At 41.7% G+C, this 16667-nt stretch overlaps 1 protein-coding gene across 2 annotated transcripts; it reads left to right on the top strand.

Annotated features, from left to right (window-relative positions):
• Positions 1-627: 627 nt before the first annotated feature.
• Snx12 (sorting nexin 12) lies at positions 628-11238 on the top strand. 2 transcript variants are annotated; one of them, XM_021153542.1, is made up of 5 exons: positions 628-923; positions 7642-7737; positions 8709-8833; positions 9369-9459; positions 10850-11238. In XM_021153542.1, the coding sequence occupies exons 1-5, from the start codon at positions 759-761 to the stop codon at positions 10871-10873; spliced, it is 501 nt and encodes a 166-aa protein (XP_021009201.1). In that variant the 5' UTR covers positions 628-758; the 3' UTR covers positions 10874-11238. The 2 variants fall into 2 exon arrangements, with proteins under 2 accessions (XP_021009201.1, XP_021009202.1); XM_021153543.2 differs by having other exon boundaries at positions 642-923; positions 9559-11238.
• The last annotated feature ends 5429 nt before the right edge of the window (positions 11239-16667 follow it).

The raw sequence follows: 16667 nt of genomic DNA, 5'->3' as shown, positions 1-16667 counted from the left end.
TAGACAGAAGTTATGAAGTAAAGATCCTGAAATTTGTTAAGAAATGAATACGCCTGGAATTAGTTGTTATGTAGCAACATATGGGGCATGAAGATACACCCACTATTCCTGAAAAGGGAGAACATGAAATCTTTATTGTTTACCCAATTCGTGTTTACTGATTCCCGGGCACCACAATGTATTGCTTACTGAATGTCCACTTGAGTGTAGCTTGAATTGAAACTATCAGTGGCACAAGTAGTAAGGCTGCAGTCTACGTTTTTCTATTATTGTTGGAACCCCACCTTCCAGAAACCATTCTATTTTCATAGAAAATCCGGACTTAAGGACCTGGGGTTTCGGCCTATCACCTTAGGATAATAGCTTGTGGGGCAGTGCCCACTGCTTGATTGATGCACGGGATGAGCCAATTTCTTGGGTTGAGGGACACAGATTGGAGGAGCATGCGTGTGGTGCTTCTCAAACTACTGGGGCAGTGAGTATTGGAGATGCAGGTTCCGGGGCTGCTACCAGTACCACCCGGAAGTCTGAATGACGCTTGCATCAGAGAGTACCAGCCCTAGTCAGCATGGCAACTATTCAGAGTGAAGGGCCCGAGGCTCGGGCGGTGTGTGCGTGCGCGCATGCGTGCGCGCGTGCGCGCCGCCGCCGTCTGGGGGTTGGCTGGTTATTTTGCAAGCGGGAGGGGCTGTGCGCGCTCTTGCCTCAGGCCTCTGTCCCCCACCCCCTTCGCCGGTACCGGGCTCTTCTTCGGAAAGATGTCGGACACGGCAGTGGCTGACACTAGGCGCCTTAACTCGAAGCCCCAAGACCTGACCGACGCTTACGGGCCGCCTAGTAACTTCCTGGAGATAGACATCTTTAATCCACAGACGGTGGGCGTGGGCCGCGCGCGCTTCACCACCTATGAGGTTCGCATGCGGGTGAGTCACGGGGTGAGGGAGACAGCTGAGGGAGGACGGAGCGGGAGGGGAGGGGGCATGGGGACGACTAACGGCGGGCCGCCTTGGAGGGGTCATGTGAGGGTTAGGGCTTGGAAGGTTTGGAGAGGAGGCTGCAGACTCAGCTGTGGCCCGAGGGTACAGAAAAGTCCAGAGGGGACTTGGGGCGGGGATGAAGGAAAACAAGTACTCACAAGGAAGAAGTGAGGCATGGCTGGACAGGGTGTGGACGATGGACAAAGATTAGGGAGGAATTCAAGTAGACTAGAACATGATTGACAGGACGGGAGGGGAGGATGGAAGAAGGCTGGGGGATGGAAAGCCAAGGCGATGTATCGCTGGGTTCTATAACTAAACTAGGTTATGGGAAGCCATTCCAAAGGGGGGAGGGCAGGAGGGCTCAGCTTCTTCCTAATAAGATTTCTCTGGGATGATGGAGTTAAGCAAAACCTTTAGTTTAAGGCAAGAGTGAGTGAAGGAAAGGGAGACAGTGGGCTTATGGGAGCAGTGGAAAAGCAATTTGGAGACAGAATGCTTTGCTGACTTGTGTAAGATTGACATCTGCAAGAGAGAACTGTTTTATGCTTAAGTTTCTTAGGTACCACAATGTCATGTCTCACGTGAAACCCGGCCCTGCACTGGGATTGGGGGATTGTCAGCTGCTGCTCCCATCCTCTGCTGAGCCTTTAGATGTGAAGTATCCAGAATGGTGACTTCAGGTTTTATTGGCGCTCACTTAGGGTTTTTGAGAAAGGCAGCATTTGCCTTGTCTTCCCCTAATCTGTAGTTACTTTAATACATGACATTTCAGAAGGGCTCCAGGAATGGCTTCTTCTAGTCTGCACCCCAGGGGACTTTATTCTTTTAGTCCACAGTGCTTAGTCCACAGTGCAAGATAGAGTACATGGTTCACAGGTATTTTTTTTTTTTTGCCCAGTTGAAATGGTACAGTTTAAAAAAATTTAAGAACCATTTTTTTCTTTTTTACTTGTGTTTTCTTCTCAGGTTAGAGATCCAGGATATTCTTTTCGAACAGTATCCCTTTTGAATAGCTTTGAAGATCTATGAGTCATATGAAGTTCTCATTTTTTTTTAAAGATGAATTGAATTAAGAATGTTTGTTCTGCCTGTGCCTGACAATCTTACGGAGCAATGGCACCCTCTAAATTGAGAGGGGGCAGAAAGTGATCACAGCATGAGGCACAACTGTTTTATGGAGGCTAGACTATTTGAAATGTTCTCTTTCGAGAAGGATGGGATTTACCTTCTTCAAACTGAGAGAAGAGAGGTGATCATGGAGGGAGGCTTGACTACTCAAGGGACCCTAAGTCTAACTTGTTCAGTGTAAAGAGTGCCTCTAGGGTTCTGTTCACCTTGTCTAGGTGCATAAGAACCTTAGGGATTAGTAAGGAAATAGTTCTCTAGGAATTCTGATAACAGAGACCATCCAACTAGTCCCTACTATGGGCCAAGCCCCAAACTTGGTTTTAGTTTCTTTAAAAAAAATTTTTTTTTTCTGATACCAAGTTTCTCTGTGTAGCCCTGGCTGTCCTAGAACTTGCTTTGTAGACCAGGCTGGCCTCAAACTCAGAAGTCCACCAGCCTCTGCCTCCCACATGCTAGGATTAAAGGCATGTGTCACTTTGCCCACCTAGGTTTTATTTTTTTGTATACCTTTTTTCAAAAACAGAAATCAGGAAAGCATGCAGTTTCTGTAATTTCCCCAAGTACGTGTAATGTATAAGACGTCTGGATTTGAAACCAACTCTCTGACTCCAAAGTCCATGTTCTTTCCATGACTTTGTTAAAACTTTAGTTGCAAAACTTAGTATGCAAAATGTACACTGAGACTTTGTTTTGCTTTGAGACAGGGTTTCTCTGTGTAGCTCTGGCTGTCCTGGAACTCACTCTGTAGATTAGGCTTTCCTGGAACTCAGATCCACCTGCACCTGATTTCCAAGTGCTGGGACTAAAGGTGTGCGTCACCCCCGTATCCTCAGCATTTTCCTCAGTCTCTTCCACAGTTCCAGTTATATAATATTGATGGAGTTCTTGGTGCTTCTTTATTCTGTGGGTTTGAGTTGATTGGAGGCTTTGGCTGTTTTATTGAACTCTAGTGTTTAGAAAGGTACTAAAATCATTTGTCATTTGTATTTATTTTTCTGATCCTGGAAATTTAATTCAGGCTTCATGCATGCTGGACACATACTCCTCATTGATCCTACCCCTTCAGCTCCTTTTAATAAATATTGATGAAGCTATTCTCTTTAATTTTATTCAGGAATGGATCCTACCTGCCTGAGGAGTCTGGAGAGGTGCAATGATGGCCTCACGTCATTGTACATATGGACATTTCAATGTGGACTTGAATTTTGTGTTTTCTTTCTCCTTTTACTTTATTTTCACTAGTTATGTTTCTACTGTTTAGGGAACACAATATCTTTAGTAAATACTAGTGCAAATCTATAATCCTATGATCCTAAATGTCTTTTTTCCTCTTAGGGGATTCTGATAAATTTTTCTATAATGGATGAATTTTAAACAGTTAATAACAGTTAATACATGCACATAGTATAAAATTCAGTTAGTATACTGTATGAACAGTCTCTAAATGGCATTACCAGAGGCTTTCCTTTCAAGAAAGTTTCCAGTTTCTTTTTAAAATCAAAAACTTAAAAAAGGTTTATTTGTCTTATATCTATTTAGTGTTTTGCTCAAACATGTGTTTGAATCATATACATCCTGGAACTGGAGTTAGAGATAGTGGTGAGCTGCCATGTGGGTGCTGGGAATTGAACCATGGTCCTCTGTAAGTGCTCTCAAGCACTGAGTCATCTCTCCAGCCTCTTCACGTTTTTTGAAATTACATTTGTATTCATTTTGTGTCCAGAGGAAGGTTTACAGAGCACGTCAGAGGACAACTTGAAGGACTTGGTTCTTTCCTATCATGTGGTTTTGTAGGAATCAAACTTAGTTGTCACCGTTACTTGCCCATTCTTCTGATCAGCCTCCAGTTTCTTATTTTTTCTTTTCTTTTGTTCCTTTCTAAGTTTTGTGTAGCCTAGGTTGTCCTAAAACTCACTGTGTAGCTGAGAGTGACTTTCAGTTACTGATCCTCCGATTTCTACTTCTCAAGTACTGGCATTACAGGTCTTAGTCATCATGTTTGATCACTTGTTTATTCCTTTTTTAAAAATGCTTTTGTTCTTTGAGAATTTCATACAATGTATCATGACCATATTCATACCTACATTCCCCCCTAATTCCTTTCTGATCCATCTCTACCTCCCTATCTCTTCAACTTTGAGTCTTCTTTAAAAACAAAGCAAAAGCATCCAGTCCAATTTGTTTTGCTCATATACTTCAGGTATGGGACCATTCACTGCAGCATTGTGGACATACAGTGGGCCACATCCTAAAGAAAGCCTGATTCTCCCTCTCCATTTTAAGAATTGTTTAAATGACAAAATGTATTTATATTAGACTTTTTTCAACCATTGATATTTCTTGGACCTTAAAGATTTTGGGTAAAGTTGGAGCTAATGACAATGGTCTGTTATTTGGCTGAGGAGGAGATTTCAAGACTTGGGGACTGTAAGAGTTGATATAGTAAGGATCATGTGAGGCTCTACCAGCACTCCAAGATACTCCTTTCTTGCCAAGAGGCAATCGTGTAGAGAAGAAAGAGGTAGTTTCATTTTTTTTCTTTCTTTCTTTTTTTTCTATTTACATATTGCTTTGAATTGGCTGGGAAGAAATATAGTCTAGATTAATAGATGTATTTGACCATTTTCATTTAGAATTTGTAGACGGGAACGAAGATTTGGGCTTTTGTTATAAGGTCCTCTTTCCACCAGAGCCTGAGGAGTCATCTTAGTGATTAAGATGTAGGAATGATTATGTTACAGAGAACCAACTTTTATAGTGGCTGTTCATTCTGCAGGTTTTAGGAAAGGGGTAACTAGATATATAGGGTTTCTATTTAGTAATTGAATATTGATAATTTATATTTTGGGAGAAGCAAAACTTGTCATGGTTGTTGATTTTTTTTTTTTATGACAGTAGTATGTCAACTATACTGTTCTGGCTGGTCTAGAACTCTGTGTAGTGGCTTGGCCTCAAACTCACAGAGATCTGCCCACTTCTGCCTCTCATGTTCTGGGATTAAAGGGATACACCACCACCTCACATAGTCAGGTGGTTGATTTTTTTTTTTATCGTGAATCTGGGTTTATTTATTTGAGAAATGATGACATTCTTGAAAAGAAAATAACACACAAAATGTGCTGACAGTATAGCATCCTTTAAAATAAAAACATCCAATGGAAATGCTTAAAGGGTGAAACAGGTGAAAATACTGACATGTAGCATTATAGTAAAATGTTGATCTTAAGATCATAATTTAGTCACATAAGACAACAAACAGGATGAATAAAGAAAACCTAGTGATGTGACACTTTATAAACTGTAGAGGTGAAAGGATTGAGTTCAAGGTCATCCTCTGCTACATAACAAAACCCTTATAAATGGGAAAGTGGCTGTATTTGCTAAATACTTACCTAGCATGTATAAAGCTCTGGGGCTTGACTCCCAGTACTTCATGAACTGGGTGTAATAGTACACTACTGTAATTTCATAAGGAGGCAAGAAGACAAAATGTTCAAAGGTATCCTCAGCTACATAGGGAGTTTGAAGCCAGCTTAGGATAGAGACAAGGTCTCAAGAAAAATATAAATGCAGAAGGGATCAGAGGGGAGGTAGACCACAATGTACCCGGCTGCTATTATCAGGAAAGATTTTCTGAATGACGTTTGCATTGAACTAGGATGTATAGAATAGAAAAGAAAAGTTTGGAATAGGAAGGCAAAGGTAGAATGTCTTAGAGGTCTAGAGAATGATCTGCAATAACCATACTATTGATTTTGAATGAGTAAGTTTCAGTATATGGCAAGCCAGAGTAAAATAATAAATAGCAAAGGACAGATAGCAAAACATTGTCAAGTCAGGCACTCAACATATCCAGCAGAACTTGACTGGGGAAGTGCCTTTCAGGAAGCCAGCTGGAGTTCGCCAGACAGACAGTCTCAGACAGAGCAGAATGTTCTTTCAGAGGAGGCTTCCAAGTAAAAGAACAAATAGCAACAGAAAGGTAACCTCAAGTCAGGGATCCATAACCTCCAGTAGAAAACAGCTAGGGAAGGTAGGCAGTTAGCTGGAGTTCCTGATTGAGCTTTCTTCCCATGGCTGAACTTTAGCTTTTCTTTCCCACTGCAGGCATTTTGTTTTATACATACACATATATATATATATATATATATATATATATATACATATATATATATGTATATATATATATTATATATTTTCTTTATATACATTTCAAATGCTATCCCAAAAGTTCCCTTCCTTCCTGCTCCCCTACCCACCCACTCCCACTTCTTGGCCCTGGCGTTCCCCTGTACTGGGGCATATAAAGTTTGCAATACCAAGGGACCTCTCTTCCCAGTGATGGCCGACTAGGCCATTTTCTGCTACATATGCAGCTAGAGACACAAGCTCTGGTGGGGTACTGGTTAGTTCATATTGTTGTTCCACCTATAGGGTTGCAGACCCCTTCAGCTCCTTGGGTACTTTCTCTAGCTCCTCCATTGGGGGCCCTGTGTTCCATCCAATAGCTGACTGTGAGCATCCACTTCTGTGATTGCCAGGCACTGTCATAGCCTCATACGAGACAGCTATAACAGGGTCCCTTCAGAAAAATCTTGCTGGCATATGCAATAGTGTCTGGGTTTGGTGGCTGATTATGGGATGGATCCCTGGGTGGGGTAGTCTCTGGATAGTCCATCTATCTTCTTAGCTCCAAACTTTGTCTCTGTAACTGCAGGCATTATTATATCAGGATACACATCTGTTGGAAATAATTTACCTTCTAGTTCTCAATGACTGTTTTTACTGTTGGGGTGTTTTGTTATTCTTTTTCTTCCATATCACAGAGGTAGGGAAGGGGAGCACAACCCTAAACGGGGGGGGGGGGCCTTGGAGGACACTTTGAGACAAAACATGCATGGGTCTGAAGTGGGGGTGGGAAACCAATCTGAGCCCAAATAATTCGTGATTTACCACTATAACGTACATTATAACACGACTGAGAGTCTTCTCTGTAAGATAAATTTTAAGTAGCAAAAGATTTTATTTGTGCATTTGTGGGGAGGAACCAAGAGCCTTGAGCATGTTGGTAAGTGCTCTACTACTGAGTAGCCCCAGCAAGGGACTTCTGATCCCCAATTGTGATATGATTGGGTATGGTGAGGGTTAATATTCACCTGGTAGTGTTTTGGAAGAATTTTAGCTATGTAGTCTATAGGAGCACTTTTTCTTTTTTGCTGGGAGTCAAAGCCAGGTGTTTATACAGACTAGGGAAGTCCTCTTCCACTGAGAGATATCCTTAGTCCCATAGGAACTACTGTTTCTGACAGATGATCCCCACAGGTTGAACAGAACTTATTGCCTGTTTTCAGTTTGTTTTTTTTTTTTTTTACATTTGAGATAGGGTCTCACCATGTAGGCCCAGCTGATCTGGAATTCCCTAGATGGTATAGGTTGGCCCTACACTGACTGCTGATCCTCCTGACTCAGCCTCCTAAGTGTTAAAATTACATGCCACAGCACTTGGCTTCTTTTCATTCTTCCTTCCCTGTAGACAAACCTACCCATCTTCAAGCTGAAAGAATCCTGTGTACGGCGACGCTATAGTGACTTTGAGTGGCTGAAAAATGAACTGGAGCGAGATAGTAAGGTACAGCTCATCTCCTAATTAGTACCATTGGAGGAGGAGATCTCTATAGGTTTGGGTGTAAGATCACAGCCTGTAAAAATCTTGAATTGGGTAATAAGGGGGAACACATTCTTATGGACTCATTCCCAATATACTGGTTCTGGGGGGATACCCTTTGAAACTTGAAAGAGATAAGTTTAGGACTTATTATTTATAAAAGTGTGTGTGTGTGTGCGCGCTTGCGTGTGCATGTATTATATGGTGTGAGGTCACACACAGGCCAGAAGAGCAGGTTATGTATCCTGCCTGCTCTATCTCTCTGCTTCATACCTTCTAGACAGGGTTTCTCACTGAATCTGGAGCTGGGCCAGCAATCTCTAGTGATTCTCCTGTCTCTGCCTTCCACTCCCAGCTGGACTTTTGTTTGTGTCCTGGAGTCCACATTCAAGTTCTCATGCGTGTGCAGCCAATGCTTTTACCAGATGAGCCCTCTCCTCAGCCCCATGAACAATATTTTCAACTATTATTTTGGGTTTTTTTTGTAAAGTTAGTAAGCATCTATAAGTGCAAAGCTGTATCAAGAAAAGCTAAATGCTTGGATGGTACAGGATTATTAAAGAAAGTGAAGAGTACTTGAAGTTTATTTCCTTCATTGAGATAGTAACTCTGTCCTTCCACAGAAATCAAGTTGGATTCATATGAGCCATGCTTACTGTTCTAAGATCTTAGCTGGACCTGGGGCATTGTAGATCCCAAGCATAAAAGAGCTGAGAAATACCCTTTACTTAGCAGGTGGAGGCAGAAGGATCAGAAGTTTAAGGGCATCCTTGGCTACTTAGACAGTTTGAAGCTATGGAAAGGGAGGGAGGAAAACAGGGAAGGAGGGAGGGAAAGAAGGAAGGAGGGATGGAGGAAGAGGGAGAAGACATTTTACCATCTCATTTGCTTTCTTCTTTCTTGCCCTCTCCAACTGGGCTGCTATTTGACTGCAGATCGTAGTACCACCACTGCCTGGGAAAGCCTTGAAGCGGCAGCTCCCTTTCCGAGGAGATGAAGGGATCTTTGAGGAGTCTTTCATTGAAGAAAGGAGGCAAGGCCTCGAACAGTTTATTAACAAGTAAGCCAAATTCTTGGCTGCTTTGCATACTGCTTTTGCCATTATGAAATGTTTCTTTAACACCCTCCCTTCCCCATTTTTCTCTCTCCTCCCTGTCCTCCTTCATTCCATACTTGGTTCTTTCCCTTTTTGCCGGGGATTGACTCCACAGCCTTGCATGTGCTAGTCAAGCACTCTACCTCTAAACTATTATACTCCCAGCCCATCATGATGTTCTTATATTTTTTTTTGTCTACTTTGTCCTTTTGTAATGGTAATATGATATAGTGGGCAAACTGGAGATGGTAAAACTCCATTCCTGTGAATTCAGATCCTGTATGCCAAGGCCTGAGAGTATAATGCATGTTAACCCTTTTAACTAGGAATTTCCCTACCTTGTCCTTCTGTTCCATTTCCCTTCTTTCTTACAGTTTAGGCCATACCCTACTGTTGTCCTCTAGAGGCTCAAACCTTTCTCCCCTCTTCACATTCCTATTCCCCTGCCAAATCTCTCTGATCCTAGATACTACTGATAACCACTCTGGTCTCTTTATAGAATTGCTGGGCACCCACTGGCTCAGAATGAACGCTGTCTACACATGTTCCTGCAGGAGGAGGCAATTGATAGGAACTACGTCCCTGGGAAGGTGCGCCAGTAGGAGTCCCTCTCACCACTTGCCCTCTACTTTTCCTGCTGAAATGACATTGGTTTTTACACTAAGCCTCTCTCTCTTTTTGATCTGAAGTTGGCTACCCATCCCCTGGCTTGATAGACCGTCCTGCATTGTGCCCTTGGTACCAGACTACACCGTGTGGGCGCTCTGCTAGTATCTCTTCTCTGAAGAGAGGTGGGAAACCACAGGCAGATGTTCTTTGCTTGGGGTTGGGGTGGGGGAGGGATTGGACTGGAAGGCAATTTCTTGGGCATTTTAACTATACCAGAAGGCTAATTTGGGGGGAGGGGGGTTGTGCTGGTGAGGCACTGGGATATATTACTTATGCTGCAAGTCTAGGGCCTTTTTCTTATTCTTAGGTTTAACCAGGAACACTGAATAGGGAGAATCCCTGCTTTTCCTACCTGCATGAAAAATTTTCTTTTTGGGGAAGGTGGTAGAAACCCAAAACTTATTTTTTTCTAGGCCTACTCCCAGTTTTCTCAGCAGTTTTTTGTTTGTTTGTTTTTCCTCTCCCCTGTTGTTTTTCATGGCAGCAATCCTAGAGTTTAAGCAGTTCAATGTGTAGAGCAGGATGTATGGGTTTTCTGGGCCCATCGTCATGGTTACTGCAAAGTCAAAAAAAGCCATAGGGTAGTAGGGTGCTCCTATTGCCTAGCCCCTATCCTTTTATGGCTCCCTACTCTGGCTGTCTATATTTTGCTCACTAGCTAATGAGTCAGTATGGGCCAGCAGTTCTCTCTCCTCAAGCCCTTGTTCCTTTGTGGGTTAGCTTTGTGGGTTTTGAGGGACAAGAGCAACTTATCACTGCCAGGTGACTTTCTGAATGGTGGGAGGGGGTCATGATTTAGGTTCCTCTTGATGGTAAGGAAGAGCAACATCACTTTCCTCCTTCCATTCATTCCTCCTTTCCCATGTCATTTCGTGCTGCCCCAAGGGCAGAAGCATGTGCACACACACACACACACACACACACACACACACCACTTTCTCGTTTCTCCTAAGCACTTTTGAGCTGTTGAATGGGGCTCAGGAGCAAGAGTTGTCTGCTGCTGCCTTCCCCAGCTTGCTCACAGGCTTATTGAGCTGCCTGGACTTGTTTCCTGTTGAACTCCAGTGTTGTCCCCAGAAATTGAAATAGGCTAGCAGCTAGGTGTAGATTTTCCCAAATCTTAGAGGCTAAAGTCGCTTCTTGAGGCTGGCAAATGCCCTACGCTGTTGTTTGGGAGGTGGTGGTTTGTTTGCTGGGACCTGCTGTCTGTCCAAGTGGTGGGATGAGAACAAGTTAACTCTGGTACCAGTTGTAAGTTGGGACTCTTGGCTTAGACTCCCTGTCATGGAAGGATTTGTGTTTTTTCTATAGGTCCTTGGGGAAAAGGATTGCTGAGTCTGGTGTGACCCTGGTCAGAGAGATCAGGGTTAGATTTTGACAGGGGACTTGGAACCCACCTCAGTGTTGAAGATCCTTGAGATAGATTAGCTCTCTAGCTGCTGAGCCCATGCTGGTAGCTGAGTAGCCCCTTTCCCACCTCGCCAGTGTCGGTGTCCTTGCTGCCTTTTGATTTGTATCCTCTGTTACAGATTTTTTTTTTTAAAGATTTCTCCTTTCATTGTTCACAAGTGCTGAGACTCTGAGGCCCCATTTCTTCTGTGTATATATCCTGACTTGGGGCTTTTATTCAGCAAATTGTTCATTCTTCTGTCAGACAATGTCATATTCAACTCTGTTCATATTAAACCACTGTGAAGCAAGCCTCCGTTTTTCTCCTTAAGTTGTAAATGTATTATTTCCTAGTGCTGAGTACATGCTGGGTATTGTGTAGAACTCATCTAACATGGCCATTGTCCTGGGGTGATGAGTAAGCTTTGAGTTTATATTACATTACAGAAAAGCAGAATCTAGACTGTTTATAGTAGTTTACCTATGGTTTCTTGTAACTTGCAACTGACTTTGTCACATAGATAATACATCTCCTTCCAGGAAGTAGCCATATAATACCTGTGGTTTAGGGCAGATTTAGCAAATTTGATTCTTATGTTTGTGGAATCCTTATGTTTGTGGAATTCTTATGTTTGACTTGAATGTATTTATATTACCTGTGTTTATATATGCATATGCAATGTGTACATAAACATATACATATAGACCCATCCGCTGATACATCCATATATCATCAACAATTTCTTTCATTGCCCTTTTGCCTCATTTGATGATGCTTCATTGTATTGTTTTTCAAAAAGATTTGATGCAGACAGAAAGGTGGGTGAAATCCTGAGAAGTTCTGATGGGTATTTTCATCTGACTAATATGGTCACGAACAGGGTAGGTTCCTTGAATGGTTGGAATGAGGGAGGTAGGAATCTTGTCATTTGGCAAATTAAAGATAGTTTTAGAGCTGGACATGATAGCACTGTTTGTAACCCCAGGAGGATCAGGAGTTCAAGGCCAGCCTTCATTACATGATTAATTTGAAGTCAACCTGATCAATATGGGACCTCATCCTCCTAGAAAACCTACTTTTAATTTAATTTAAAATGGAACAGTGGTATCGAAATATGAAAACAATGGCATAGAAAATGTTCAAAAGATGAGGACATTACAGAGACTTAAGAGTGATAAGTGGTTTTAAATAGAAGAGCCAGCTGAATTAAAGAGGTTAAAGGATTTTTGATCATTAGAGAATGAGTTGAGTGAAGATATCTGAGAGGGTAGGAAGACTAAGTGTTTCTGTGAGATAAAGGAAAGGAGTGATCAAGAGATCCAGCCTTTGTGTGCAGCAGCAGTATTACAGAAGGAACTGGAGAATAACTAGAAAAATTGGTTATAAAATAAAGTACCATTCTTATTTTAGATAGACAGTACTCAGCTCCCTTAGGTGTAGGGTAGGGGAGTCAGAGTACAAGTAAGATGAGTGAGTATGTTGTATTTCTCACAGAAAGTCAAGAGCTTTCTATACAAGACAAAAAGAGAGAAAGCAGAGGGGAAGGCATATCTACTTATTCCCCCTTCTCCCTTACTCTTTTGTTTGAGACAAGGTTTCACTTTCGTAGCCCATGCTGGCCTGGAACTTGCTCAGGGAAGCTCCAAATTCGTGATTGTCCTGTCTCTGCCTTCTGGATGTTATGAATGTATGGGTGATTTCCTTTTATTTATTAACTTTAATATCCACCAAGTTCAATTCACTCTTGTTGGAGGGAAATGGGCCATTTAAAACACAGCCCTGCTGGGCAGTGGTGGCGCACGCCTTTACTCCCAGCACTTGGGAGGCAGAGGCAGGGATTTCTGAGTTTGAGGCCAGCTTAGTCTACAGAGTGAGTTCCAGGACAACCAGGGATACACAGAGAAACCCTGTCTCAAAAAAATAAACAAAGAAAACAACCAAAAAAAAAAACCCTCAAAACAAACAAGCAAACAATCAAACCACACAGCCTTTAGGTCCAATAAGAACTTTAAACCCAAGTCCTCTTACCTATCTATACTGAGGCAAGGCATAGTTTTTTTTTTTTTTTTTAAACAAGGAATTCAAAATTATACACATATTTGAGTGCTTGCTACTAATGAATCCCCCCTCTTCTATCCATTAGCCCAGAGAGATTGAACCTTATCTAGGAGGCAGAGGCTAACAACAAATTTTATACAAAACTAGACCTAAAAGAAGTCGACATCTTCACATTCCAAAGATGCCTTACCTACCCTTTGACCTATTGGAAATGAGGGTTCAGCTAGTAAAGGTGGGAGAGGTGACCAACAGGCTTCGCATGAGTTTTTGTATGGTACGTCGCCTAGGTGAGACACTTCTGTGTTGAAATACTTGCTGTAAGAATTTAAACCAAGTCACCTGCTGTGGAAGTTCGACCAGCTGCTCACTGCACTGGGTATTTCTTCATGTCCTTGAGCGCTGTTCAGTCACTTCTGATACTCTCTTAGGCACAAGAAACATTCTAATTTCCCCTTATTTGGTTTTTGAACCCCTTTATCTTTATAATTGTGAGCTTTCTCCAGAGTCGTCACATGAGGGTTGAAACTGAGTACTACTTTAATTGTAGTCTAAAGGTTAGGTGCTTTTTCCTCCAATTATACATGATAGTAAGTAAGCTTTTGTTGAGATGGGTCAGGTAGCTGAGACTGCTCTTGAGTTTGCTATGTAGTTGAGTATCCCCTGATCTTCTACTTCTACTCTCAAATGCTGGCTTTAAATACTGGGCTGCTATGCCTGGCTTTTTTATTTAATTTGATTTTTTAGGCAGGGTCTCACCCTGTACCTCAAAGTGACTTAGAACTCTAGAACTTACTATTTACCTAGGCTAGCCTCAAACTCATGGGGGATCCTCCTGCTTTAGTCTTCTGAATGTTGGAATTGTAGGAATAAGTCACCATGCCCAACCTCAAGATTACTTTTGACTTATAAACTCTTATGAATCATTTAGCTGGTGGTTTTCTGCTTCTCCCTTTCTGACCACCCACCAGTTATCTTTTCTTTTTTTCCTTGTCTATACAACAGTTTGCCTTCTTAATTTTATTTTTAGATTTATATTTCTTTTCTTCTTCTTCTTCTTCTTCTTCTTCTTCTTCTTCTTCTTCTTCTTCTTCTTCTTCTTCTTTTCTCTCTCTCTCTCTCTCTCTCTCTCTTTCTCTGTGTGTGTGTGTGTGTGCGCACACACGCGCATGTGGTCTGTCTATGTATTTTTATCTGTGGTGTTTTTTCTGGATACTTACATAAAACTACAAATAGGAGTAATTATCAATATCACAAAAGAATTCTTTTAACCCTTTGGGGGCTCTTTTAAATAAGTGGTTTATAGGGTAGCCGTATGTATTTATTTGTCTGTTTTTGATTGTCTTACTCTAATCCCAGCTAGCCTCAAACTCAGACTGTTGAATATTCTCTGGCTTAGGCTACTGAGTGCTCCCATTTACTAGTGTATGCCATGATACCTTGCTCTTCTCCAGTGTTTTCACATGCTTGTATGTAGATTATAAATTCCTTTACCTGGCCGGGCAGTGGTGGTACACGCCTTTAATCCCAGCACTCGGGAGGCAGAGGCAGGCAGATTTCTGAGTTCGAGGCCGGCCTGGTCTACAGAGTGAGTTCCAGGACAGCCAGGGCTACACAGAGAAATCTTGTCTCAAAACAAAACAAAACAAAACAAAAATTCCTTTACCTGGAAAAACTGAAGGTAAAAGGTTAAGATTGTTAACAGGAACTGTCAGTTAGACATAGATAAAAAATCAGAAGAGGAATAGATAGAGAGATGGCATCTCCAGTGCATCTGATGCCTTTTTCTGACCTCCATGGACACCAGGCATAGATAGGCAAAGTATTCACATGAAAGAAAAGAAATAAATCTTTAGGCTGGAGAGATGGCTCAGTAGTAAGAGCATGGCTGCTCTTCCAGAGGTCCCTGGTTTAAGTCCAGCATCCATTGTCAGTTTACAACCATCTGTAACCCCAGTCCCAGGGATCCTCTTCTGGCCTCCCTTGTCACGAATTCACATGGTGCAGTATACTCACAACGGCAAATAGAAACACAGTATAAATAAATCTTTAAAAAAAATGTTAAGGAAACCATAGGTCTTAACAAAGGAATACATTCGTAGAGTTGTAAAAGATTTTTCTTTCCTTGTGCATTCTCTAAAACTGGTGTATCCTAGAGCTCCCTTCTGTCTTCCTCTGACTTCATGTATGTGTAGGAACATTCACACACACACACACACACACACACACACATTGTTTTAAAAATACAACATTGTTTTACTATTATGTAAATTAATATATTATGCAATGTATTACATATTTCTTTTTGCATTTATATGTGGACATTTACCTCATTTAGAAAATGAAAAGAAAAATAATGGGATAGCATTCAATAGTATAGTTTTACTACAGTTTAACAATTCACCTATTGATGGAAACTTGCCTCTAATCATTCACTGTTATAAATACTGCATTTAATCTTAATCCTGTGTCTAAGTAGTTTTGTGGTACAGAGAGAAGGAATTGCTGACTCGAAGAGTGTGTGCAGTTTGTACTTTGATAACTACGGCTAAATTACTGTTCTCTCCCACTCCCCGTTTTTGAAATAGAGTTTCTCTTTGTATCCCTAGCTAGCCTGGAACTCACTGAGATCCACCTACTTCCCACGTGCTTGGTTTAAAGGTGTGGGCCACCAAGCTGGCTAAATTACTTTCTTTATAAGGGTGTAGTTTAGAACCCTAATAATATCAAATAACTGTATCTGCAGCTCCCCTCAAATGAGGAAATTCATGTTTCCCTACAAGAAGTTTCCCAGCTGGGCGATGATGGCACACGCCTTTAATCCCAGCACTTGGGAGGCAGAGGCAGGCAGATTTCTGAGATCGAGGCCAGCCTGGTATACAGAGAGAGAATACCTCATATACCAATGGACTAATTCACTTTGCTGTCTCCCTAAGGCTAATGGAAGAAAATAGAAATATTCAGGGCCATTAGCTTAAGAATGATAGCTAAATAGTGGTTAAGAACCTTAACTAACTGACAGAAAGATACTTCTAGAATGACCAAAATTAAATGTGTGGGGAAACCTGTTAAACCCATAACATAACAGTTGGTATTATTAGAACTAAATGCATCAAGAAATACAAATTACAATTATTGAAAATAACATTTTAAAATAATTTTGATAATTGTATGTTATTTTAATTTGTACCATTAGCAGGAAAACTTTTTTAGATTAGCACCACTTGAAGCCAAGTCCAGAGCAACTCCCATAGACCCACATGGAGATAGAATTTGCTTCTTGGGTCCCTGAGGAATCCAGCTTGAACCTCTTTTGTTATTTTTCTTAGACCTAAACCTTAAATTCTAGGAAGGGACCATATAAGGATGGTGGTGGGGGTAGGAGAGGACTGAGAACAACATGTTGATTTAAATAGCCAAATTACAAGATCCCGCTCCTGTGGTTGGCAGTTTGAATGCCATGGAAAGCACATTCCGTCATCTAATTGGTCTCTTAATGGAGAGATGAGCCACAGGAAGCAGCTGCTATGGAAAACCAATGGGACCGCTGTGGTGATGCTTTTGAAAGTGAAGGCCTGCCTACCTGGCTCCTGTGGCTGAATTAGTAACTGCTTGCCCCCGACCTATACACCCTCCATAGTTTCACATTTTACATGTGTCTCAGAGTTATTGTCCATTATGACA

The sequence above is a fragment of the Mus caroli genome, chromosome X (assembly GCF_900094665.2).
Source record: "Mus caroli chromosome X, CAROLI_EIJ_v1.1, whole genome shotgun sequence".
NCBI lineage: Eukaryota > Metazoa > Chordata > Mammalia > Rodentia > Muridae > Mus > Mus caroli.
Note: the sequence above shows the minus strand (reverse complement) of the source record. Positions and strands in the feature narration are given on the sequence as shown.

What these genes read in the sequence shown, in the direction of transcription:
- Snx12 (XM_021153542.1), top strand. Translation starts at nt 759, where the DNA reads ATGTCGGACACGGCAGTGGCTGACACTAGGCGCCTTAACTCGAAGCCC. An exon ending in CCTATGAGGTTCGCATGCGG is followed by an intron (nt 924 to 7,641) that starts GTGAGTCACGGG and finishes CCTTCCCTGTAG; the next exon opens with ACAAACCTACCCATCTTCAA. An exon ending in GGAACTACGTCCCTGGGAAG is followed by an intron (nt 9,460 to 10,849) that starts GTGCGCCAGTAG and finishes TTTTTTCTATAG; the next exon opens with GTCCTTGGGGAAAAGGATTG.